The sequence below is a fragment of the Carettochelys insculpta genome, chromosome 6, assembly GCF_033958435.1.
Source record: "Carettochelys insculpta isolate YL-2023 chromosome 6, ASM3395843v1, whole genome shotgun sequence".
Taxonomy (NCBI): domain Eukaryota; kingdom Metazoa; phylum Chordata; order Testudines; family Carettochelyidae; genus Carettochelys; species Carettochelys insculpta.
Genome location: NC_134142.1, coordinates 3,838,961 through 3,863,156, shown reverse-complemented (window position 1 = coordinate 3,863,156; position 24,196 = coordinate 3,838,961). Strand labels below are relative to the sequence as shown.

Here is a 24,196-nt window from a genome sequence, read left to right as displayed (position 1 = left end):
CCCTATTCCAATGGAAAGTCCAGCTGTCCACAGTTTGAATTTAACCAGGTCCACTCCAAGCCCTCCAATCCAGGCCCAATCTAAGCACTAGTTTTGATGATGTGTGAAGACTGGAGTATGAGTGCTGATGGATCCTACCTTCCTGTTCCTCAACAGATTTTGCTGGTTTCTCCCAGCCATGATGATTATCATATTGGACCAATGGGTCCTCCCAATGGTCATGTTAGGTTACACCATTCCTTTTCATTCCCTTCTGCCTTCCCAATCCTGCTGCTCATCCTGCCTTATGAGCAGCTCCTCCTCCAGGAGGTCCAATCACTACTGGACGTCGGGGTGGAGAAAAGTTCCATTTCAGTACAAGGGGCAAGGGTTTTACTCCCCTTACTTCCTAGCTCTGAACGTAAAAGAGGACTTTCAGCCTAACCTGGATCTCAGGAAACTCAACAAGTTTGTTTCCCACAAGTTGCATATGGTTTTCCTGAGCGCCATCATTCCTTCCCTGGATCTAGGGGACTGGTATGCTGTTCTTGACTTGAAGGATGCATATTTTCATGTTGGAATCCAGCCATCTATTTGGTGCTATCTCTGCTTTACTGTAGGCCACCTGCACCTCCGGTTTACAGCCCTCCCTTTTGGGCTCTCCACAGCCTCCAGAGCATTTACCCAATGTATGGCAGTGTTTTGCGGCCTTCGTCTGACTCGGTGACGTTCAAGTCTACTGCTTTCTGGACAACTGGTTTCTGCAAGGCCCTCATTCAAGCGAGTGGAGACCCAAGGAAACACTCTGGACAAGCTGAGGCTCATGCTCAATCCAGCAAAGTCCTTGTTGGTCCCAAATCCATGCATAGAGTTCATCGTTCTGATGCTACTATTCACGTATGTGGTTCCATTTCCCAGGCTGTGCCTTCATCCCCTCCAGGCATGACTGACATTGGTCTATTGCTCCAACTGGGACAGCATAGACACCGTCATCATGGTGGCAAGACATGTCTCTGACGCTCTCTGCTGGTGGCTAGATCCCCAAAACGTGCTGGTCAGGATTCCCTTTCATGCCCTCCCAACCTACCATGTGTCTGGTAACGTGTCCTCTTTGGGTTGGGGGGCCCATTTGGGGCATCATGCGACTTGGGCGATGTGGTCTGTGGAGCTCTCCACATGAATGCGAATGAGCTTTGGGCTCTTTGCCTTGTTTGTCTGGCTGCAGAGATGAAGTAGAAAGACTAGTGTGTTACATTCCTAACAGACAATACCACAGTTATGTATTACATCAATCATCAGGGGTTCCCCACTCCTCTCTGCTCTGCTTGGAAGCTCTGCACCTGTGGGAACTGTGCATATCCCACTCTATCCACCTGGTCCAGCTGATTGACCATTGACCATTTCAGTTACTGGCTCCTCACTCATGAGTGGTTGATTTCTGTGGATATCCTCCCTTTGGTCTCCCAAAAGTGGGGCTTTCCATGGTTATATCTCTTCACGTCCTGGAGCACCTGCAAGTGTCTTCAGTTCTTCTCCTTTTGGAGGCATCAGTTCCAGCTGCTTAGCAGATGCATTCCTGGTACTGTGGACATGGTGGCTGCTCTACACCTCCCCATTCCACCTCGTGCACAAGGTGATCATCAAGATCTGCAGGGACTGGGAGTACATTATGATAGCATTGTCAGCATTGGTATCCCATGCTAATGGAGGCATCAGTACTTCCTCCCATTTGGCTTCCCCTGATTCTGGACCTCAGGATCATGGTTGTCTTTGCCGCCCAGACCTTTGCTCCCTTCTCCTTGTGGCATGGTAGCTACATGGTTAAACCCAGTGGAGCAGGCATGCTTGGAACAAGTGTGGCCAGTGCTCAGCAGCTGCAGACTGTCCTTGTGGCACTCATACTTGGTAAAGTGGACACATTTTTTATACTGGTGTTTGTCAGCAAGACCTCACGCCTATCTGTACCTCTGTCCGACAGCTGCTGGATTACTTTGTTTACCTGAAGCAGCAAGATCTCGCTTTTTCTTCCCTCAAAGTTTACCTGAAAGCCATCTTGCCCTTCATTTTGGAGCCCCTGTACGAGGTATTCCATAAAGACAAGGTTCAATTCTGCCTTAGCCCAGCTTTCCTTCTAAAAGTGGTTTCATGCTTCCATACTGGCCAGGACATTTTCCTTTCTGTGTTCTTTTGTAAACGTCACAGCTCCCTGCAGGAGCAACAACTGCACTCTCTCAATGTGAAGTGGGCCTTTGTCTTTTGCATCAAATCATAGAACACTCAAAATCATAGAGCACTAGAACTAGAAGGGACCTCAAGAGGTCATCGAGTCCTGTTCCCTGCCCTCTTGGCAGGACCAAACACTATCAGACCATCCCCGATAGGTGTCTGTCTAACCTGCTCTTAAATATTTTCAGTGATTGGAGATTGCACAACCTCCCTAGGCAACTTATTCCAGTGTTTAACCACTCTGACAGGAAGTTTTTCCTAATGTCTAACCTAAACCTCCCTTGCTGCATTTTAAGCCCATTGCTCCTCGTCCTAGTCTCAGAGGCCTAGGAAAACAATTTTTCTCCCTCCTCCTCATAACCCTGTTTGAGGTGCTTCAAAACCGCTATCCTGTCCCCTCTAAGTCTTCTCTTTTCTAAACTGAACTAGCCCAGTTCTTTCAGTCTTCCCTCCATAGCTCATTTTCTCTAGCCTTTTAATCATTCTTGTTGCTCTTCTCCTGGACCTTCTCCAATTTCTCCACATCTTTCTTGAAATGTGCCCAGAACTGGGCACAATACTCAGTTGAAGCCTAATGAGTGCTGAGTAGAGCGGAAGAATGACTTCTCATGTCTTGCTTTCAACGCTGCTGTTAATGTATCCTGGAATCATGTTTGCTTTTTTTGCAACAGCATCACACTGTGGTTCCATATTTAACTTGTGGTCCACTATGACCCCTAAATCCCTTTTGGCAGTACTCCTTCCTAGACTGTTGCTTCCCATTCTATATGTATGAAGCTGATTGTTTCTTCCTAAGTGGAGTACTTTGCATTTGCCCTTGTTAAACTTCATCCTGTTTACCTCAGGCCATTTGTCCAGTTTGTCCAGCTCTTTTTGGATTATGAAGCTATCCTTCAAAGAAGTTGCAGCCCCTCCTATCTTGATGTTATCTGCAAATTTCATGAGCATACGCTCTATGCCAATGTCTACTTTGCTGATGAAGATATTGAATAGAACCGGTCCCAGAATAGATCCCTGTGAAACCTGACTTGTTATGCCCTTCCAGGATGACTGTGAAATATTAATAACTACTCTGGTAACAGTTGTCCAGCCAGTTATACACCCACTTTATAGTGGCCCCAACTAAGTTATATTTGCTTAGTTTATGGGTAAGAAGATCATGTGAGGCAGTGTCAGTCTACATATACCACATCCACCGCTTCTCTCTTGTCCACAAGACTTGTTATCTTGTCCAAGAAAGCTATCAGATTGGTCTGGCATGATTTGTCCTTTAGAAATCCATGGTGGCTGTTACCTATCACCTTATGTTCATCCAGGTGTTTGCAGATGAATTTCTTAATTATTTGCTCCATTATCTTTCCTGGCACAGAAGTTAAACTGACTGATCTGTAGTTGCCTGGGTTGTTGTTTTTTCCCTTTTTATAGAAGGCACTGTTTGCCCTTTTCCAGTCTTCTGGAGTCTCTCCTGACTTCCAGGACTTTTCAGAGATGAGAGCTAAAGGCTCAGACCTCCTCTATCTTCTCCTTAGGTGTTCGAAGATGCATTTCATCAGGGCCTGGGGACTTGCAAACATCTAATTTTTCTGATAGTAACAGAGAGGTAGCTGTGTTAGTCTGTACTCCAACAAAACAAAGCAGCAGAAATGTAGCACTTTAAAGACTTACAAAATCATTTATTCAGTGATGAGCTTTTGTGGGACAGAGAGGTCGATCTGAAGAAGTGGGTGTGTCCCACTGAAGCTCATCACTGAGTACATCATTTTGTTAGTCTTTAAAGTGCTACACTTCTGCTGCTCTAACTTTTAACTTTTTTGTATTTTATCCTCTAAACCTACTCCCTTCCCAGCAGCATGCATTATTTTATCATTTCTGCATTGGCTTTCTTGGTGAAGACTGAAACCAAAGTCATTAAGCACCTCTGCCATTTCCAAATTTCCTGATACTATTTCTCCTTCCTCACTGAGTAGAGGGCCTGCCTTGTCCATGATCTTCCTCTTGCTTCTAATATATTGATAGAATGATTGCTTGCTTCCCTTTGTTTCTAGCTAGTTCCTTCCCCCTGGCTAGCTGGTCTGTAGTAGACCCCTATCATGACATCATCCTTGTTTTTTTACGCCTTTTTACTTAACCCAGAGACTCTCAACATGTATGTCTCCTGCATCTGTCTCCACCTCAGTCCAGGTGTGCATGTTTTTGATATATAAGGCAACACCATCTCTCGTTACGTGACGTATCCTTCCTAAGTTGTGCCCTTCTATACCAATATTCCAATCATGTGTATCATCCCACTAAGTTTCTGTGATACCAGTTATGTCATAGTTATTTTTGTTTGTTTATTAGGATTTCAAGTTCTTTCTGCTTATTACCCATACTTCTTGCATTTGTATGTAGGCATCTAAGATATTGATTTGTTTTTGCTCCCCAGTTCTGCCTAGTCCCTGTTTTTTTTCCTCTGCTATTATCGCCCATGATTCCTCTCATTTCCAACCCAACTCCTAGGTCTCCAGGTTTTTTACTTACCTGTGGGCTTTGGTCACGTGTCCCCGTTGAACCTAGTTTAAAGTCCTCCTCACTAGGTTAGCCAGTCTCAGCTCAAATACATCCTTTCCCATTCCTTGAAAGGTGAATTCCATACTTGCTTAACAGTCCTTCATGAAATAGCATCCCGTGATTGAGGAAGCCAAAGTACTGCTGGTGACACTATCCTCACAGCCAGACATTCACCTCCAGGATGCACCTGTCTCTTCCTGGGCCCCTACCTTAGATGGGAAGGATTGAGGAAAACACCACCTGCATTCCTAACTCCTTCACCCCTACTCCTAGAGCCCTGTAGTCAGGCTTGATTTGCTGAAGGTTACACCTTACAGTATCATTCATGCCTGCATGGATGAGTTACATCGGGTAGTAGTCAGTAGGTTGGATAATCCTCAACAAAACCTCCATAATGTTTCGGATATGGGCTCCTGGCAGGCAGCATACCTCCTGGGATGACCTGTCAGAGCGACAGATGGGTGCATCCATCCCCTTCAGAAAAGAGACCAAGCCCTTCCTCAAGACCTCACAACTCTCTTTGGTTGTTACTGATCATATGGAGGTGCTTCCATATGCGTCGCAGGGCATCTCCTCTTGGATCACGTCCTGTATAGAAACATGCTACAACCTCACTAAAGTTACCCCTCTGCCTATTATGGTATATTCTATGTGAGCTCAAGCCTCCTCAACTGCCTTCCTGGCTCATGTTACTCTCCAGGGAGTCTGTTGAGCTGTCACATGATCTTCTGTACATATTTATGTTTTTACAGCAGTCTAGATGGGACTCAGCCATTGAGGTTGCTGTGCTTGGGTCAGCCACCTGTTGACTCCAACCCCTTCTTCTGGGTTGGGCTTGTGAATCTGATATGAGCAAGCACTTGAGGAAAAAACGATTACCTTTTTAACTTGTTCTTTGAGATGCACTGCTCGTATCTATTCGAAACTCACATTCCTTCCCCACTTTCAGAGTAGCTGGCAAGAAAGAACTTGAGGGGTTGGCAGGGTCGTATATAGAGCTCCACGCAGGCACCACTACAGGGTGTTCCATATCTGACCCTATGGGTAGCAGCTAGGATAAAAGTTTCTGACAGCTGCACATGCAGCGCGCACGCACGCGCACACATCCTGCCCCAACTTAAATAGATGTAAGCAACATGTATTGAAGAACAGTTACGATGGTAAGTAACTTAGGCGGCCTTAAACAAAAAGGTATATTTGCATTAAAAGCCTCCCTAATTCTTCTTTTTCTAATCCAAAATTTCTCATATGTTGTAGTTAAAAAGGAGGTGTCAGCACTGAAGATCTTATTAGGATCAGCTTGCTGATATGGTAATATACATCCCTGTACTCTGTAGCCTCAGTCTATTATAACAAAATATGCAGAAGTTCTCTGTCCTTCAGAGATACACTATGGCTACATCTACGCTAGTCCAAATCTTTAAAATGGCCATGCAAATGGCCATTTTGAAGATTACTAATTAGGCACTGAAATGCATATTCAGCACCACATTAGCATGCCGCCAGCTGCAGCTCTTCAAAATTGCCACATTTTGCTGCCATGCAGCTTGTCCAGATGGGGGGTCCTTTTCAAAAGGACCCTGCCAATTTCAAAATCCCCTTACTCCTATCTGCTAGAATGAGGGGATTTTGAAGTTGGCGGGGTCCTTTTGAAAAGGACCTCTATCTGGACGAGCTGCATGGCAGTGAAAAGTGGCAATTTTGAAGAGCTGCGGCTAGTGACATGCTAATGAGGCGCTGAATATGCATTTCAGCGCCTAATTAGTAATCTTCAAACTGGCTATTTGCATGGCCAGTTTGAAGATTTGGGCTAGTGTAGACACGACCTATGCTATTTACAGCTATCTGGCTTCTTCAAATACTGAGTGAACTGAAGACAAGCTGGCAAACTTACCCATAGTCTCCCAACATGGAGTGACAGTTCAGCCAGGTGTAGGGAAGGGGAAGAGCAGTCAGGGAAGAATCAATCTTTGGTTCCCAACACCCACAGTGAATTAGGTCTGTGGTTCCCACATCTACAGTGTACTGAAGACAATGTTGTCTGCCTTTTAATGTTAGTCTCTCTTTAAAGGTAACTGAACTGTAGAACTTACCAACTTTTTTGAACTTGAGACTGTTTAATAATTTAAGAAGTTTCAAGACATATTAGAAGGGTCTTAAATTTCATTTCTTACTGTAATAGCGGGGATTGGGCAGAATGCAGTAGAAAGTGGGGTACTCTAATAATGGTTAAAATTTGAATAACAGACTTTTTGTTTCAAACAGGATTTCCATTAAAATTCATCAATAAGTTCAAATTTGGATTTCCAAAACAGTGGAAACAATATATTGAGAATTTTCTTGAGGAACTAAAGAGGTAAATTTTGGTAGGCCTTTATTCTGGTCAGTACTAATTTCATAGTGTAGAGTGAATATTTGTTTTTCTTGACCAGGAGTTGGGTATTTAGCTAGAATCATTGTTTTGTGTAATGGCTTACCAATCTGAGCTAAGAATATCTAGGTTTACTCTCTTAATAACCAGCATGAGAGATGGAAAATAAAGATAATGAGGTAATGTCTACTGTGTGTGCATGCATAAGAGTGAGTCAGAGAGCTACATTGGTTTCTACACAGGCTTAGCTGCAGTAGTGCCACCAATATACTCACTGCACTCATGTAGGTGAACTTGTGGTGCAGTGCAAGTGCATTAATGCAGTGATGTGAGGTGGTGGGGACAAGAACAGTGTACAAGGCTTTTCATTTGTGAGTTTGCTGTGTTGAAATGGTGTAAGATGGTGTTGAAACTGAAATTCTTTAATAGCTAAACAACATTAAGAACTGACAAATTTTATTTTCCAACTTATTTGTTTCTTATTCGTTAAAACGTTAGGAAAGAAGAAGATACTGATGAGCCTGGCAATGAAAAAATCAGTTCTGTGGCTGTGCTGGAAGGAGAAGAACTAATGGGAGACTTAAAAAAACCATCTAGCATACAAAACACGACTTATGAAGTAGCTTTGAACGATGACAATAGATGTGAGTACTGTTTTCCCCCCACCCCTCACTTGTCAAAATTGTTATTGATTTAAAAGTTAAATTAGTGACTTTCCCTCAGGTTTCTCACTGAATTTCGATTCCTGTTGCTTGCAACCATTCCACATTCCCACCTTTTAAAATGTACCTCTTTAATCTCCCTTAATGCATACCCCTCTCATGGCCTCAGTTTTGGGCTGATTTCACTTGAATTTCCTCATTGTTACAAACCATTGTTGGACACATGAGAAGGGTGATGTAGTGTCTTTTAGTTGGTCCAATAAAAGATACTACCTCAGCTACTTTGGCTCTCTAATACCCTGGGACTGGTATAGTTACCACTTTACTTCATAAACAGTTAACGATGTTCACATTTTTGCAGAAATTTTGACATTTTATAACCCAAGCCTGGTTTTCATAACTCCAGGGGCTCCATCTCTTTAATTGTTCTTCCTAATTCTTTCAATTCCTGAATATCTGTCTTAGAAGATGCTCCAGAATGACTTTGATCAGATTTAATAATGCGTTATCTTTTTATCTAGACTTTCTCAATTTTCTATCTTCTGCACATTTGAACTCCTTTCAGTGTGCTGCTATACAATTGATTGTATACATAGCAGTAGAGTCAGAGTTTAAACTTTGGTTTTCCTCATTCCACATGCTACTACCTTCCTGTTAGGGAATTAATGTATAACTGGCAAGCCTCACCCTAAACAGATGAGGCTTACTGACTATGGTTAATCAGAAGAGGCTGGATAGTTTTGGAATTCATATTCAAATTTGACTCTAACATGTGGTATGAACAGAGACATAAATTACCGTACTCATTACAGCAACTGATTCCCTTCCTCTGGTGCTCATAATTGTCTCAGGCAGGACAATTAACATCCCCCCACCTCTCACCCCACTGCGTCAGTTTGTATTGCTTTTAATTTTTTTTTTGGTCCTCTGTACTTATAAATATTGTTCTGTATTGGAAATGAGATTGATCTGATGAAGTGGGTCTGTCCCACAAAAGCTCATCACCAAATAAATTATTTTGTTAGTCTACAAAGTGCTACATTTCTGTCCCCCCTCCCTGCCCAGTAGGGGCTGGAGTAGCCACCTGCTTGCTACTATGGGTGAGGTCACTTCAGCTGGGCCAGAGTAGCACCTGTCTGTGGCGGCCTTGGTTGGAAGGTGTGGCTCGGGAGGCTGCTCCAGCCAAGCTGGACTGGAGTGCCCCTGCCTGCAGCACGCCTGGGACTGCCATGCACGGGTGTTGTTCTGTCCGTGCTGGAGTACCCACATCTCTGGTATCATAGTCAGGGACGCTCCAGCCAGGTCAGAGCAGCCTTAGTCTCCAGTGTGCCAAAAGTGGGTGAGCTCCAGCCCAGCCAGAGCAGCCCCTGTGCACAGTAGGAGGGCTTGTGCCAATGCCCCTGTCCCCATGTTTAATTTGTTAACCAGTTAACTCGCGAAACAGGCTTTTTACATGCCTACTTCCTTATATGATTTCTATGGATCATCTAATCATTTTTGTGACTGACTAAACTAGGTCACAAAGTCAAGAAGCTTCAGAGCATAATGGAGGGTGTGTGCAATTACTATACCATAATATCTAATTATGTTCAATAAAGACCCATATAACTTTTCTAAAATTGGGTGACTGGAAGACAAAATGGCAGATGATGTTCAGTGCCGAAAAGTGCAAAATAATGCACATTTGAAAACATAATCCCAGTTATGCCTACAAAATAATGGCGTTTTAAATTAGCTGTAACCACTCAAAGATGTCTTGGAGTGACTGTGGACAGTATCCTGTAAATCATCCATTCAGTGTACAGCAGCAGTCAAAAAGGTTGTGTTGGCAATCATGAAGAAAAGAATAGATAATGAGACAAAATATTATATTGCCTCTATATAAATGCAAGGTGCAGTCACATCTTCAGCACTGCATGCAAATGTGGTTGCTTCATGTTTAAAAAAAAAATAAATGAATAAAAAAAAAATTGGGAATTGGAAAAGTTTAGAAAAAGACAACAAAAATGATGAATGAAGGGTACGGAACAGCATCCATTGGAGGGGAGATTTAAAATCCTGGAGTTTTCAGCCAGGAAAATTTGATGAATAAGGGGGACACAATAGAGATCTATAAAATCGTGTCTGGTGTGGGAAAAAAAGGAATAAGTCATCTTCATCACTTCTTGTAACACAAGAACTAAGGGTTGCCATGTGAAATTAATAGCTAGAAGGTTTGAAACAATCAAAAGGAAGTATTTCTTCATATAAGGTACAGTCAAGCTATGCAATTCGTGACAGCAGATACTTGCCAGAGGATGTGTGGGCCAAGAAAATAGGGATTAAAAAAGAACAAGATAAGTTTATGGCAGGAAGGTCCATCTATGGCTGTTAACCAGGATGGTGTTCTCAGGCTCTGTTTGCCTGAATGTGGAAATGGGTGAGAGGGTTGAATCACTTGATAACTACATGTTCTGTTCCTTTTGTGGCTTCTGGCCTTGGCCACTCTCAGAAGACAAGATGCTGGTCTAAATGGACCTTTCGTCTTAATCAATATGGCTGTTTATCTTTTTATGGTCTCATGTAAAAGCAATATTTTGAACTTGTGTGTGTGTGTGTTGGTTTATACCTCTGAATACATACTAAAGATTACTTTAAAAATAATATATTCTGATGTTTAAAAAACACAAACTTCTGCTAACTATTTTTTTTCCTGTGTGTATGTGTGTGTGTAGGTATGACCCCCAAACGTAATTCTGTGCCAAAAGACCCAGATGGAACTTACAGTCGTAGCGGTCGGCGCATTAAACCACCATTGAATTACTGGTGTGGAGAACGAGAGCTTGTTGATTGTAAACTAAATGTTACTATAGAAGAGGGTGGAAAAAACTACTTAAGTGTTGTAAGACTTTTCTGCATGTTATTACTTTATCATTCTGATTGTTTAAAAAGGTATCAAAACTGAGGTGGCTTTTGTATGTCGCAACCTCTTAATTAAGAAGTTGCAGAGAGGTAGCCGTGTTAGTCTATAACTTCACAAAACAAAACAGCAGTCAGGTGGCACTTTAAAGACTAACAAAATAATTTATTAGGTGATGAACTTTCATGGGACAGACCCACTTCTTCAGATCTGGAAACTTTCTATTTATACATTATTTTGTTAATCTTCAAAGTGCTACCTGACTGCTTTTTTGTTTTCTTAAGTAATTTTTGTACTTCTTTCTAGTGTGGATGATTTTGTAAGACTCTCTTCTTGATAAGGATGTCTCAGCAGTAGCATTCTAGCTTGCAACTCGAGATGTAGGTTCAATTCCCTGATCTGCTACAGACTCCTTATATTATCTGGGCAAGTTATTTTTCAAGACAAAAGTGGATTTTTTTGTCTGAAATACCCTTGTAACTTTTTCTAATCTGATCTTCCCTGGTCACTTTGCAGTTCATATCAGTCCTTTCTTTTTGCAACTGTTAGCTAATTGCAACATGTTAAGTAACTTGGATCATGACTGATTCAAGTGAAAGGAAGATACTGTTGTTTATTAGTTGTACATGGACTTAAATAAGGCTGTAGTTGTGTTGGATATTTTTTTTTCCCAGCCAAAAACTCCAGGTTTTAAGTCTTCTCTCCAATGGATGCTGTTCCATACCCTTCATCATTTTTGTTGTCTTTCTAAACTTTTCCAATCCCCCCCTCTCTTTTTTTTTTTTTTTTAACATGAAGCAACCACATTTGCTTGCAGTGTTGTTACACTGCATCAAACAGCATTTTGTAAATGCAGTAATCCCTTGGTTTAACCTCAACCTCATCATCTCTTCCAGCTGGTCCTCAACCTCAAAATCTGAAGATAAAACCCCAGTTAAGGAGGTTGAAGTCACTACAGAGCTGTATCCAATGATAATGCAGATCCTGTGGAACTTGTGTCAACAGCAACTTCTTCACCACTATCTAAGAACTGACTAGTAGTGATGTCATAAAAAAGCAATAAAGTAGTACTGCTCTTATTTTTATTATTGTCTAGTGTTGTAACATGGGAAAAAGCCCCCCACCTGGGAGAAGCTGATGGCCGTGTGGCTGCTCCCCACCCCCCCAACCCCATTTATTCAAAATTCAATTTAGGCAGAGGTTGCCCAGGATGCAATCTCTGTGTAAACCAAGGGATTACTGCATTTACAAAATGCTGTTTGATGTAGTGTAACAAAATACTGTGCCTTACAACTTTTTCTAACACCTCCCGTCCTCTGTCTGCAAATGCAACACAAAGAATTCATGGCTTGTTCAGTGCTGGTTTTACTATACACTTATATTTATTTTCTTATTTTTCAAGGTGCATAGTAGCCAACAATCCAAAAAGAAAACCACTTCCAGCTTTTCAAAGAGCACAGAGCGTAAAACAGAGACAAGTGAAGTAAAAACTGCAAGACAATGCAAAGGTAAGAATGGACATGTTTAGAAGCCACTAAATTATTTTTATCCTAGTAAAGGAAGAACATTGAGCTGAATGCTCAGTGAACATTGCAGTGGAGTAGGCTGTAGTGTTAAAGACCCGAGAATCTGCATCCTACACCAAAGAGACTTTTGACACCAGGCTACAAAAGGGAGACATCTGAAATGGAATTTATTCTCAAATTCAACACATTGTGACTTGGTCTTAATAGAGATAGCAGTTTCCTTAAGCATTACACAGACCACTTCCTCACCTTTGATATTCGTAGTGATCTCAGGCAAGTCACTTAACTTAATAGAAACTTGCTGCAAGTAATATTCTCCACCCCACCACTCCCACTCTTTGCCCCCTAGCTGATTTGTCGCTTCTGATTTTTTTTTGTCCTATCTGTCAAATATTCGTTGTGCAAGTTCATTATCCGCACTATTTCCAGATCTGAAGAAATGGGTCTGCCCCATGAAAGCTCATCACCTAATAAATTATTTTGTTGGTCTTTTTAAAGTGCTACAAGACTGCTTTTTTGTTTTGTCAAATGTACACAGTGTAGCGTCTGACTTTCCAGAGGGATTTTGAAAACATAAGCCTGCTCAGTAAGGACTTATATGCAAGACTGTGTAATTGGGGTTATTGTGCTGTACTTCATTCTCCTGAGGTACAACCCGTGAGAGGGACCAGAGAGCCCAGAAAAGGTCACCATATTCAACTGGTAGATGTTCAGCTAGTCCTTATGTGGAGTATGTTGTAAGAGTATAGCCTACAAATCTGGGCAAGTGACCATAATAACTGCCTGCAAGGAATGTCAGTGTAAGGCAGGGGTGGGGAACCCTGGTTTGCAGTGTGTATCTTGGACCATGGCTTGTCTAGATCTGGACCCTGAGGCTCAGGACTCCCCTCCATGGTATCCAGCCTGTGGTGGGGTGGAGATTGCAGAGCTCTGAGCCTCATGGACTGAATCAGGCAAGCTGTGGTCTGGGTCCAGACTGCAGGCTCTGCTGGGGCTGGTGGCTTAGGGGGCAGGAAGATGCCCTGGGCCCAGTTGCCAGTTGCTGCATCCTCCTAGCCGGGAGGAGCAGCAGTGCCCTGGGCAGCATGCCCAGAGGCTTCCTACAGCTGCTCTGATGGGCCAGAATTCTAGCCAGAATTCTAGCCAATCAGAGCATTGGAGGGCATTGCCTGGGAGTAGGTGGGAGGGGAGCCAGAGCCATGTGCATCTGGGGGTGCTGCAAAGGTAAGTGCACCCCTCTTTTCCAGACCTCATGTCCCCTTCCATCCAGACCCTTCATCCTGATTCCTTCCTCCATGACCCCGCACCCCCACTCATCCACCCACACATTCTCATTCCCACCCTGACCCTTCCCTTACAGATCCCATACCCTCCTGCAGCCTTCACTGGCCCAGATCCCCCACCCCCAGCTGGCTCCTGATTCCTTCCTCCCACCCAGACCGCATAGCCTGGACCCTCATACAGTTGTGGACCAGGTCAGTGAGGGGAGTGAGGGGGGCGGGGTTTGCTTCTCACTCCTGTGACCCTGCACTCATTTGTGTACAAGTCAGTGGCCATCTGACCCAAAAAAGGTTCCCTACCCTGATTTAAAGTGACTGCAGCTTGCCTTTGGCCTATTTATCTTACATAGGGATAGGAGAATAGAGAGTCTGAATTAATGCTACTTAGTGCCACTGATTCTCACTGGTTTCACAGTATATCTGGATGTGTGGGAGGCAAGTTGGCTTCTTAAGACCATTGCTTCCTAACCCCTCAAACTGATGAACACCTTCCTGACCTGTGGAAGGCTAACGTCCTGTTAGTCTGATGGAGAGGCTTCTGAGGAGTCGAGATTTTCATATGGGGAAGTGTGGCTGCTTGCCTTTATCCTGTTCTAACTTCTGCCAGTATAAGAGGAAGAGATCATCCAGCTTTAACAATTACGCTAAGGGTTCGATACAGCTGCTGTAGAGGGCACAAGGCATGCTACATCTCAGTTATAACCTGTTGTGGTTCATATGAAAACAACTAGTGTATAATGTGGGGTTTTTTTTCTTTTAGGGAAAATCTATGAGAAAAGAGGAAATTTCAGAAAAGAAATTGAGTCCAATGACAAAAGAGATCCGAGGCGTTTTATTTCAGATCCTGATGAAAGTGATAATGAAGCTGAATTTAATACTGATAAAAGAACTGTTGTTATGCTGACACCCTTGAATCATAAAAAGCTGTGTGAAAATGACTTAAAATGTAATAACTGGATTACAAAAAAAAGTGCAGAGCAAAGTATTTCAAAATATGGAAATGAGACCAGAAATTGCAAAACAAATGCAGGCAGAGAACCAAAGACTTGCAAGTATTCTCTAAGGTCACTGAAAGACTTTTGCCAAGACAGACTTTCTCCGGAAAAGTTCTCAAGCAAGGATGAGGAAGAATCCAATGAAGACATACCTCTGTCTATCAAAAGGAAGACAAAACTTGCTTTGGAAAGAGAGACTCCTAAGTCTTCCTCTGTGGCATTCTGTGAACTCCCACAATCAGAGAAGAAATCCTTTGAGCAAAGGAAAACAGAAAATTCTTCAGCCACTTCCTCCCACAACAGACAGATAAGGATAGATGTGTCTGACCAGAAGAACCAATCAGGAGAGGAACCCAAAGGGAAGGCTCCTGCTTGTGGGTCCAGCAATGCCCCTTTGCTTGACTGGAGAGTAACCACCAGAAAAACGAGAACCAACCCTCCGAAGTATGTGTTTGAATCAGAAACTGAGACCGAAGACTCGGACAGTGAATTTGAAAGAAAACAAAAGAAAACAAAAGTATCTTCCAAAAAACCTGATTGCAAGATCACCAATAGATCAAAGGCTTCAATAGTGAAACTAAAGGAATCTGACAAGAGAGAAATGCAGAATTTCTTTGAGTCTTTTCCAGCTGCAACTGAAGACTGGACTGAGAAGGAACTACAGAAGCTACACAGGCAAGCAATTATGCTTGGTAACAAAAAACCCAGGTTACTTTACCAGGATTTTTGGGGAACGTTTTAGACTCGAGCGTTTAGATTAGCTTAACATCCCTTAGGTTACTTTTTGGTCAAGGATAGAGTAAGATGTGCCAGTTACACATTGTTTGTTTATTATGTGCTTAGACAATTCTAATTGTTGCTCTTGTTTCCTTTTTTCTCTTTCTTTAATTTGGAGCTTTTTCTTTTTTCAGAAGACCATGATCTTTGGTATTTCTCCAGCCAGTGCCATCCTGTACACTTAAAATATAAATATTGATATGAAAGACATGTAGTGTAGGCTTTGAAATTTTAAATTTTAATTTTGTGTGTGTGTGTGTGTGTGTGTGTGTGTAAATATTACCTTACAGGGATTGCAGGACAGCTAGAGATTTACAATGACTAGAAACAAAATTAAAACTCACTTAAGTTTGTTGTGGGGATTAAAATATGCACACAGTCAACAGTGTACAAAACAGCCCTGCATAAATTAGATTTTAAATTCTTCAACTGAGGGTGCTGATGTTTCTAAGTGTGAAAGATTTTTCTCCTGAGGAAATCTAGAGAGATTAGGACTGTTCAGTGGAAAGAACAAATGAATAAGTAACATGATGCAGTAAATCCTTTTGTATCCAGCAGCCCTGGGACTAGGAGTTTGGCAAGATATTCAAATATTCTGGGCAATAGAGAGGCATACCTAGCAATGCGTAACACTAAAGGGAAAATAAGTTTAGATATTAAGGAACAAATGTATGCAGAGTATTTGTTACCAGCATTACAATAGTCCCTTAAATTATGCGAGGGTTGCATTCCCACACATGCATGTATAACTCGAACTTCATGTAAGTCGGGACCTGGGGGTGGCTCTGTTCCCTGCAGAACACATGTTCTGCAAGCGGGGAAGCAGCAGGAGCGCCTGGAGCTTCTTTTGAAAGGTAAGTCCTGGGGTTGGGGGGGCAGTGGGTTGGGGCTGTGGGAGAGGGCACGGGGGTTAAGCTTGGGGTGGGTTTGGGCCGCAGGGGGGTGCGTGGGGTGGAGTCGAGTTGGTGCTGTGTGCCCCTGCCCAGGGGTTAGGGATTGAGCCGAAGCTGGGCATGGGGGCAGGGACGTGAGCCAAAGCCAGGAGTGAGCTGGAGCCATGTGGGACCGGGGGTTTTTGAGCTAGGGTTGGGGAGAGCAGGATTTTGAGTTGTGCTTAACTTGCACCAACTACAGCACCCTGGTGGAGGGGGGAGATATTGGCAGCTGGGTATGTGCTTTTATGTTCCCCAAGGACCAAGGCCCAGGAATGATCAGCCTGCAGCACCAGAGTAAACACCTGGGGCTAGTTAAGCAGCTGCAGCCAATCAAGGCCTGTGGAGCCCTGGAAAAAGGCTTCCACTAGGAAGGAGGAGGGAGGAGATAAAGAATGGACAGGGACTGGGGAGAGGACTCATAAGGGAGAAGAACTGGTTGTCGGAGGATGGTACTGGGGAAAAGGGGGTCTGATGGAAGCGCCCAGGGAGGTGGGCTGTGGTGCTAGGAGGGCCCAGGGAGGGAAGCCCCTCCTGCTGCAACTGCCTAGGGTCCCTGGGCTGGACCCTGGGACGTGTGGGAGGGGACCAGGTTCCCCCCAGTCCACTCTACACATAAGGTCAGCCCTAGAGGGCAGAAGAAGATGGGCCAGTCCTAAGGGGCGGTGGGCAAGGAGCGAGCCTCCTCCCCAAAAGACTGTATTTTGGACTAGCCAATGATGAGAATGGTTGGTGATGCTATGATACAAGCCTCTGCGAGTGCAGGAGACAGAGCAAGGGGCAGAGCAGGCCTCTGAGGCTGCTTTTAAACCACCACTTAGTGCAGGGACCCACAAGGACAAGCCTGCTGTTTTGTTAGTGTGTTTTCAGGTTTCACTGTAGTATTGTACGTTTATACTGTATTTGCTGTATTTATTTGTATTTACTTTCACTATGCTGTACTTAAGTAAACTTTAGTTAAATTTTCCTTATGGTTAAAGTGTTGGTTATTTGAGAGTTCCAGATGATAGAATGCCAGATATGAAAAAGTTTACTGTAGAAGGAAACCAACTAATGAATGAGGGTGGTTGGGTGGGCGGGGGGGAGTAGAAGAGGGAGAGTGAACTACCACTTTCTCTAAATATGGTACAGAGAGGATGTTAATTTCTGTGTAAATTTTAAGTTCAAAATAAAAAGTAATTTGTGATAATCGTCTCCCCAAGGCATTGATGAACCCAAGAGCCGAGCATGATTTGAAATTTCTATGAAAAGACTTACTCTGATATTTTAGGATTAAAACTTAAAACAGATGCAAATTCATGTTTCAGGATAAGAAAGAAACACTCGACTTGAAATTAAGAAGAAACTACATTCATGTGCAGGTCATCACATGATTGTTTATGAAGGTTTTACGCTTTCCTTCAAAATGTCTGGAACTGCCTGCTGTTTGAGGCAAGATTCTGAATTAGGACGACTGATCCTGGTCCAGTAATTTTTACATCACTAAGAAAGAGGGTCTTTTTTAGAGAAGTCATGTTTTTAAACTGACAGTGGAAATGTTAGATTCACTCTGTCTTGTGATTTGTAGCTTAGAGGTTTGACTTCTGAATAAACATGTAACAACCCATTTTTTTCTGGTCTTTTGCTCTCTTTACAGGGCTGTTGCTTCTTTTCCAAAATACAAGAATGGCTTTTGGTTAGATGTAGCAATGGCTTTGGGTACTCGATCTGCTGAAGAATGCCAGCAGAAATATATGGAAGAGCATCAGACAAAAGGTTCCAAAAAGCTTGCCACAAAGACTGCACGTGATAAAAAAGAACAAAAGGACAAAGGCCAGAAAGGTACTGGCCTTTCTGCCTAATCACATATTCCTTTTACCTCTTCACTGTTTCTTATTTTCCAGCCATTGTTTGTAATTTAGTCCACACTAAGCCTGTGAATGTACTGGGAGCTGGTGCGTGGGAGCGGGGTACTTAAGTGCAAGTCACCATTGTCTATCTGGAAAACTACTTCAGTAAAGTACATACATGCACGTCACATCTTGATTGTACTCAAAATATGCAGAAGGTAAAGCAGTTGTACTTTTAGTCGTCTAACTTTCTGGATACTTTTTCCATCTCTGATCTGGGCATGCTCCTGAAGGAAGTGCACAGGACATGCACGACCAACTGCTGCATGTCCTCCAACCACAGGGGCTTTCACGCGTAACACTGGCCATCAGTAATGCTACTCTGTAACCTGCAAGAATGGCCTGGCAGCGCTTCTGCACTCTGGGGGAAGCTGTCTGATAGCCATTGTAAGCCTTCTAGCATCTGTGGATGCAGCAGATCCTTGCCATGGGTGAGGTCACTTGCTGAAACTACTGGCTGTGATCCACTGGCTTCCTGCAGGAGGTCTACAGTACACTAGTCATGGTCAAGGACGAGCTCTTCTCATCCAAGATGGATGATCCACTTCACTCCGTGAACAACTCAAGCATGATATTGTGGTCCCATGGGATTGTCAGCCCAGAGGAAACAGCAGCAGCAACACTTCCATCATTGGCAGTATGCATCTTATCTGCCTGTCATCGCTGCCACCAAGGATTTGTGCGGAAATGTCACACTTTGTATAGTACCCCTGATCTGCAGCCATCTCCTCTGCTCTGCCCCACCAGCAGTTGAAGGCTCACTTTTGACTACTACAAACCCTCATCAACCTTGCTTACACCCATCGTCCCCAGTCATCTTTGTGGGGGCATCTTGCCCTCTGACTGGCAAGTGGGACAAGATAATTTCAGACCATTAGGTGCTGGAGACCTTACACCACTTATATTCTATCAGATTTCTTGCCCCTGTTCTCCCCAGCTGCATAAGTCCCTCCTGCTTCTACCAGAGGTAGAAGTTCTACCTTCTATCAGAGGTTGTTCCCATTACTGCTTCCAGCAATAAAAAGTGGCCACCCTTCTAGCAAAGGGCTCCACAGAGCCAGTACCTTGATCCTTGCTGGAGAAGAGATTTTACTTGCTGTACTTCTTCATCTTGAGAAAGGGTGGAGGGCCTATGGTAAAGAATATAACTTATGGGTATTTGTCTGGTTCTGTAAATCTGCTTACCTCCCCAGGTGGGTAATTAAGTTTTATGAATGCTTGATAAAGATCTTGTAGGTTTTTGTCTCTGTCAGTGGACTTGGAGGAGATATAGTTGTATCTTAGGGTTTGTCTGTAGACAGTGCATCATGTGACCTGTTTTGGACAGAAGCTGGAGGCACTTAAGTAAGATGAGCAGTCAGTAGGTTTCCAGCATAGAGTGGTATTAATGTGATTTTCTTTGATTTGTTCTGTAGTGTCCAGGAAATGGATCTTTTTGGAATGGTTCAGGCTGAGATGGATGGTGGGATAGAAAATGTTGAAATCCCAGTGGAATTCTTCGAGTCTCCTTTTCATGGGTCCATAGGATGATTACATCAATGTATCATAAGTAGAGGAAGGGCATTAGGAGACAGGAGCTGAAGAAATGTTCTAGATCAGCCATAAAAAGTTGGTATATTGTGGGGTTAGGTGGGTGCCCATAGCAGTGCTGTTGACCAGAAGATATAAATTGTCCCAAGTCAGAAATAGTTGTGGGCAAGGACAAAGTCACATAGTTTAGCCACTGGATGTGCAATGGCATCATTGAGGATGGTGTTGCTGTTCCTGATAGTTTGTAGACCATTCTCATGTGGAATATTGGTGTGAAGAGTTTCTACATTCATGATGGCAAAGATGGTGTTTTCAGGAAGATTACAAGATGTTCTGTAGTTTCTTCAGGAAGTCAGTGGTGTCTGAGATATCTAGGAGTGCTGGTAGCATGGGCTTTGGGAAGAGTCAGTATAGCAGGATAGTCCTGGTGTAACGGTGCCAATACCTGAAATGCTTTCCAGGTTTATAGAATATTCCTGGCTGGGGCTCTGTGGGTATGTCTGTGTGGATTTGGTCCCCAGCTGAAGCAAGGAGTTTGAACAGATGGTGTAGTTTTTTATATTCTTCAGGGGCATCAGAGGAAAGAGACACGTAGAATGTGGTATTGATGAGTAGCCAGGTGATGATTATAATGCTGCCATGAGGCTGCAGAGTCAACATCCAGTTGAGACATGAGCAAGACACAGTGTGTGCTTTTCTTTTCTTTTCTTTTCTTTTTTCTTTTTTCCTCCAAGTGTAAATTTTGTGGAAACTAGAGGGTAGGTATCACCGTGTCACAGCAGGAAAACTTCAGAGATTGTAAGATAGGGTTTTGCATCACGACAGTATTATCTATATCTAATACTTAGGGCTGTTTAATCACAATTAATGCAATTAACTAACTTAAAAAATCACAGTTATTTGGACTGTTAAACAGGATGCCAATTCAAATGTGTTAAATATTTTGGAAGTTTTTCTACATTTTTTTTATATGGATTGTATTCTGTGTTGTAATAAAATACTTATTTCAATTACAAATATTTGCCCTGTAAAAATGATAAAGTATTTTTCAGTTCACTTTATACAAGTAGTATATAGTGTGCAATCTTTGTTCTGCAAGTGTAACTTAATGTAGATTTTGGGGGGGAGGGGTTGATAACCACACTCAAAAACAATGTAAAACTTTAGAGCCTACAAATCCCACTTCTTCTTCGAGTGGTCCCCGTGAGTGCTCCACAGTAGGTGTCGTGCTCGCCCCAGCGCCGCAGCTCGGAAAGTCTTCAGCAGTCTCCGTCAGGTCGCGCATGCGCCGATGCACGTCGGCTCTTCGCGCGCTTACGGTCACGTGTGCGATCCAGTCCCCGCTAGTTCCTTCTCAACCGCTAACGGCTGCAGACGGAATCCTCTCCGGCTCCAACGCCTGAGACAGATAAATCTTATTTTTTTTTCTCGTGTTAATAGTTTTTAACAGTTCATAGTTAGCAGTTCTATAATTATTATAGTTAGTTACTCTGTTAAAAGTTGTTAAAAGTTAAAGACTATCTTAAAACTGCAGCGGCCGCTTCCGGGCGAGCCCGCTGCTTTTGTTTGTCGGCCTTCAAAGGCCAACGGTTATTAACATCACCTAACAGACTGTTAAGTGTGCTATTAGCACCTAAGGACTCAGAGTTAAGTTTTAACAATGCCATCCCCGGCTTTAAGAAGTGTGAATCTTGCTGGGAGGCCATGCCTGCTTTGGATGGCCATAGATGCATACTGTGCCTTGGGGAGATGCACGTTCCCCAGAAGTGCTCCCATTGTTCCAAGTTGGCTAATAGAGCTAGAAAAGATAGAGAAATGAGGCTGAAGATGCTGTTAGTTGACAAAGCACTTCAGCCTGCCTCATCGGAGGCAAAGCATGCGGAGGGCTCTTCAGGACTGCACAAGAGGAAGGCTGCCTCTTTGACCTCCTCTGCGCAGAAGAAAAGAAGAGCCTTGCCTACTCGATCCCTGCCCCTTACTGTTGGGAGCGGGACAAGTGTAACAAAGGTCCCGCGCACGCTGGCTTCCTCCACTGGTAAAGCCGCGGCGCATGCAACCACTCAAGGCCCTGCAGCTACCGGGAAGACGGCACCGAGAGCCGTGCGGGCACTAGTCAGTCCGGCACTGGCTACTGCGGCACCGATCGAGACTTCCCCAGAGGCACCGGGATCGACGGCACCGGGAGCAGTGGAAATCAGCATGACACCTGCTCCGGTACCAAGTTCACCGACAAGACCACCCGAGAGGGTAAAGGCTAAAATGGAGACCAGGCACCGCAGCCCTTCTCCTGAGGTAATTGCGCTGCCTCTGTCACCACGATCACCACCGCAGATTCGACGGGCAGCAACACCTTCAGCCTGCCACAGACGTCCTTCTCCTTTTCTTCGGAGTCCATCCCAGGGGTCTGCACGCTTTTCTCCGTCATCTAGCAGAGATCCCTATGAGTCTTCTCACAGAGGCTCTCCTCGTATGTCGGTATCATCTCGGAGGTCTCGACATTCCAGGCTCCACCCTTACATCCTTCGGTCATGGTCCAGGTCTCCATCGCCGGGCCCCTGTCCCCGTTGCTATGACCGCCATCATTATGCGGGGCGTCAGCATAGGAGGTCGACGTCTCGCTATGGATCCCCGTCGACCACCCCCCAACGCCACAGTGTTCTGCTTCCACCTGGGGGCACATCACAAGTTCCCCAATCAGAGGCTGGGTCTAAAGACATTGAACCCCACCTCGAAATTCCACAAAGGCAAGCACATCAATACAGCCAGGATCCAGAGGAATTGGAGGAGAGATACCATAGTGATGCCTCCTCATCCTCGCCAGACGAGGCCGTGGTCCCTGGAGACATTTCTCCCCCAGATGACCTGAAACAGTTCCAGGAGCTGTTCAAACGAGTAGCTCAATCCCAAGATATTCAAGTGGCGGAGGTGCAGGAGAAACACCACAGACTCCTTAAAAACCTCAGGCCCCCATCTTCTTCTAAAATTGCTATTCCTCTGGACGATGCAATCATGGAGGCAGCCACTAACATATGGCAGACTCCAGCATCCGCTCCTCCTACCAACAAAAGAGCGGACAAAAAGTACTTCGTCCCTGCGAAAGGTATGGAATTTCTATTTAGCCATGCACAGCCAAACTCGCTAGTGGTTGAATCATCCCAACACAGGTCCAAATCGTCCCAGTACAAATCTGGGGGATTGGACAAGGACATAAAGAAGCTGGATCTTCTGGGTAGAAAAGCCTACTCCTCCTTTACTCTGTTGCTCTGCATGGCCAACTATGCCGCTCATTTGTCAAATCACAATTTCGACAACTATTCCAAGCTTACTGCCCTCATGGACTTCCTTCCGGAGGATAAAAGGCCAGTTCTTAAGGCAATTGTGCAAGAGGGCTACGCGGCTTCTCGAGCGGGCGTGCAGATTGCACTGGATGTGGCAGACACAGCGGCCTGAGCCGTGGCCACTGCAGTGGTAATGCGGAGAGTCATGGCTTCACACATCCAGCATTCCAAAGGAGTTACAGGTCAAAATTGCAGACCTCCCCTTCGACAAAATAAAATTGTTTGCTGAATTGACTGACTCAGTACTACACTCGAGCAAAGATTCCAGAGCGACACTTCGGACTTTGGGGATATATACCCCACCGTTCAGAAGGAAGAAATTTTATCCTCAGCAGCGCCGTTATGGTTACCAACAGCAACGTACCCAATTTCAACGGGGGTATGATCAGGGACGTCATCAACAAACACATTATAAGGGCCCTAGGCGCCGGCCTCAGCCGGGCAACGCCTCCGCAGGGCAAAGTGCAAGACAGCAAGTTTGACGGGTATGTCGAGGGCTGAGAAGCCAAGACCGTACCTCAGTGCCAATCTCAGTACATGTTCCATCACCGACTCAAGCCATTTTACCCACAATGGAAAAGCATCACGTCGGACAAGTGGGTATTGGAGATTGTAAACACGGGATACACGATCCCCTTCCAGTCTTTACCTCCACCAAATCCTCCCACCACACCTTCTCAAAGACCCCTCTCACCTACCGGAATTAAGGCAGGAGGTGGACCACCTCCTATTCATAGGGGCGGTGGAGAGAGTACCGGAACAATTTCAAGGCAAAGGGTTCTACTCCAGGTATTTCCTGACGGGGAAAAAAAGACAGGAGGGTGGAGACCCATTTTGGATTTACGCGCACTGAACCAGTACCTACTCAAACAGCGCTTCAAAATGACTACGATGGCTTCAATAATCACGGTACTAGACCATGGCGATTGGTTTGCAGCCCTCGACTTACAGGATGCGCATTTTCATATCGCAATTCATCCAGCCCACAGGAGTTTCCTCCGGCTCCTTGTGGGCACAGATCATTTCCAGTACAGAGTCCTCCCATTCGGACTCTCTTCAGCACCCAGAGTCTTCACCAAGACCTTAGCGGTGGTGTCAGCATACCTACACAGACAGGGAGTTTTCATTTTCCCGTACCTGGACGATTGCCTGCTAAAGGGAACTTCCCGGGCGGAGGTATTATGGATGATACACATCACTACAAAAATATTTACCTCACTGGGCCTCATCATCAATTTCTCA

The 24,196-nt window shown here is 44.2% G+C and overlaps 1 protein-coding gene across 1 annotated transcript in view; it reads left to right on the top strand.

Annotated features, from left to right (window-relative positions):
- Nucleotides 1–24,196, top strand: part of MIS18BP1 (MIS18 binding protein 1) — a 56,863-nt gene that overhangs the window by 13,361 nt on the left and 19,306 nt on the right. Inside the window, exons 6-11 of the mRNA XM_074998505.1 lie at nucleotides 7,021–7,111; nucleotides 7,625–7,770; nucleotides 10,503–10,669; nucleotides 12,090–12,195; nucleotides 14,254–15,163; nucleotides 17,834–18,009. Of these exons, the coding sequence (XP_074854606.1) occupies nucleotides 7,021–7,111; nucleotides 7,625–7,770; nucleotides 10,503–10,669; nucleotides 12,090–12,195; nucleotides 14,254–15,163; nucleotides 17,834–18,009 (1,596 nt within the window). The remainder of the gene's footprint in view (nucleotides 1–7,020; nucleotides 7,112–7,624; nucleotides 7,771–10,502; nucleotides 10,670–12,089; nucleotides 12,196–14,253; nucleotides 15,164–17,833; nucleotides 18,010–24,196) is intronic.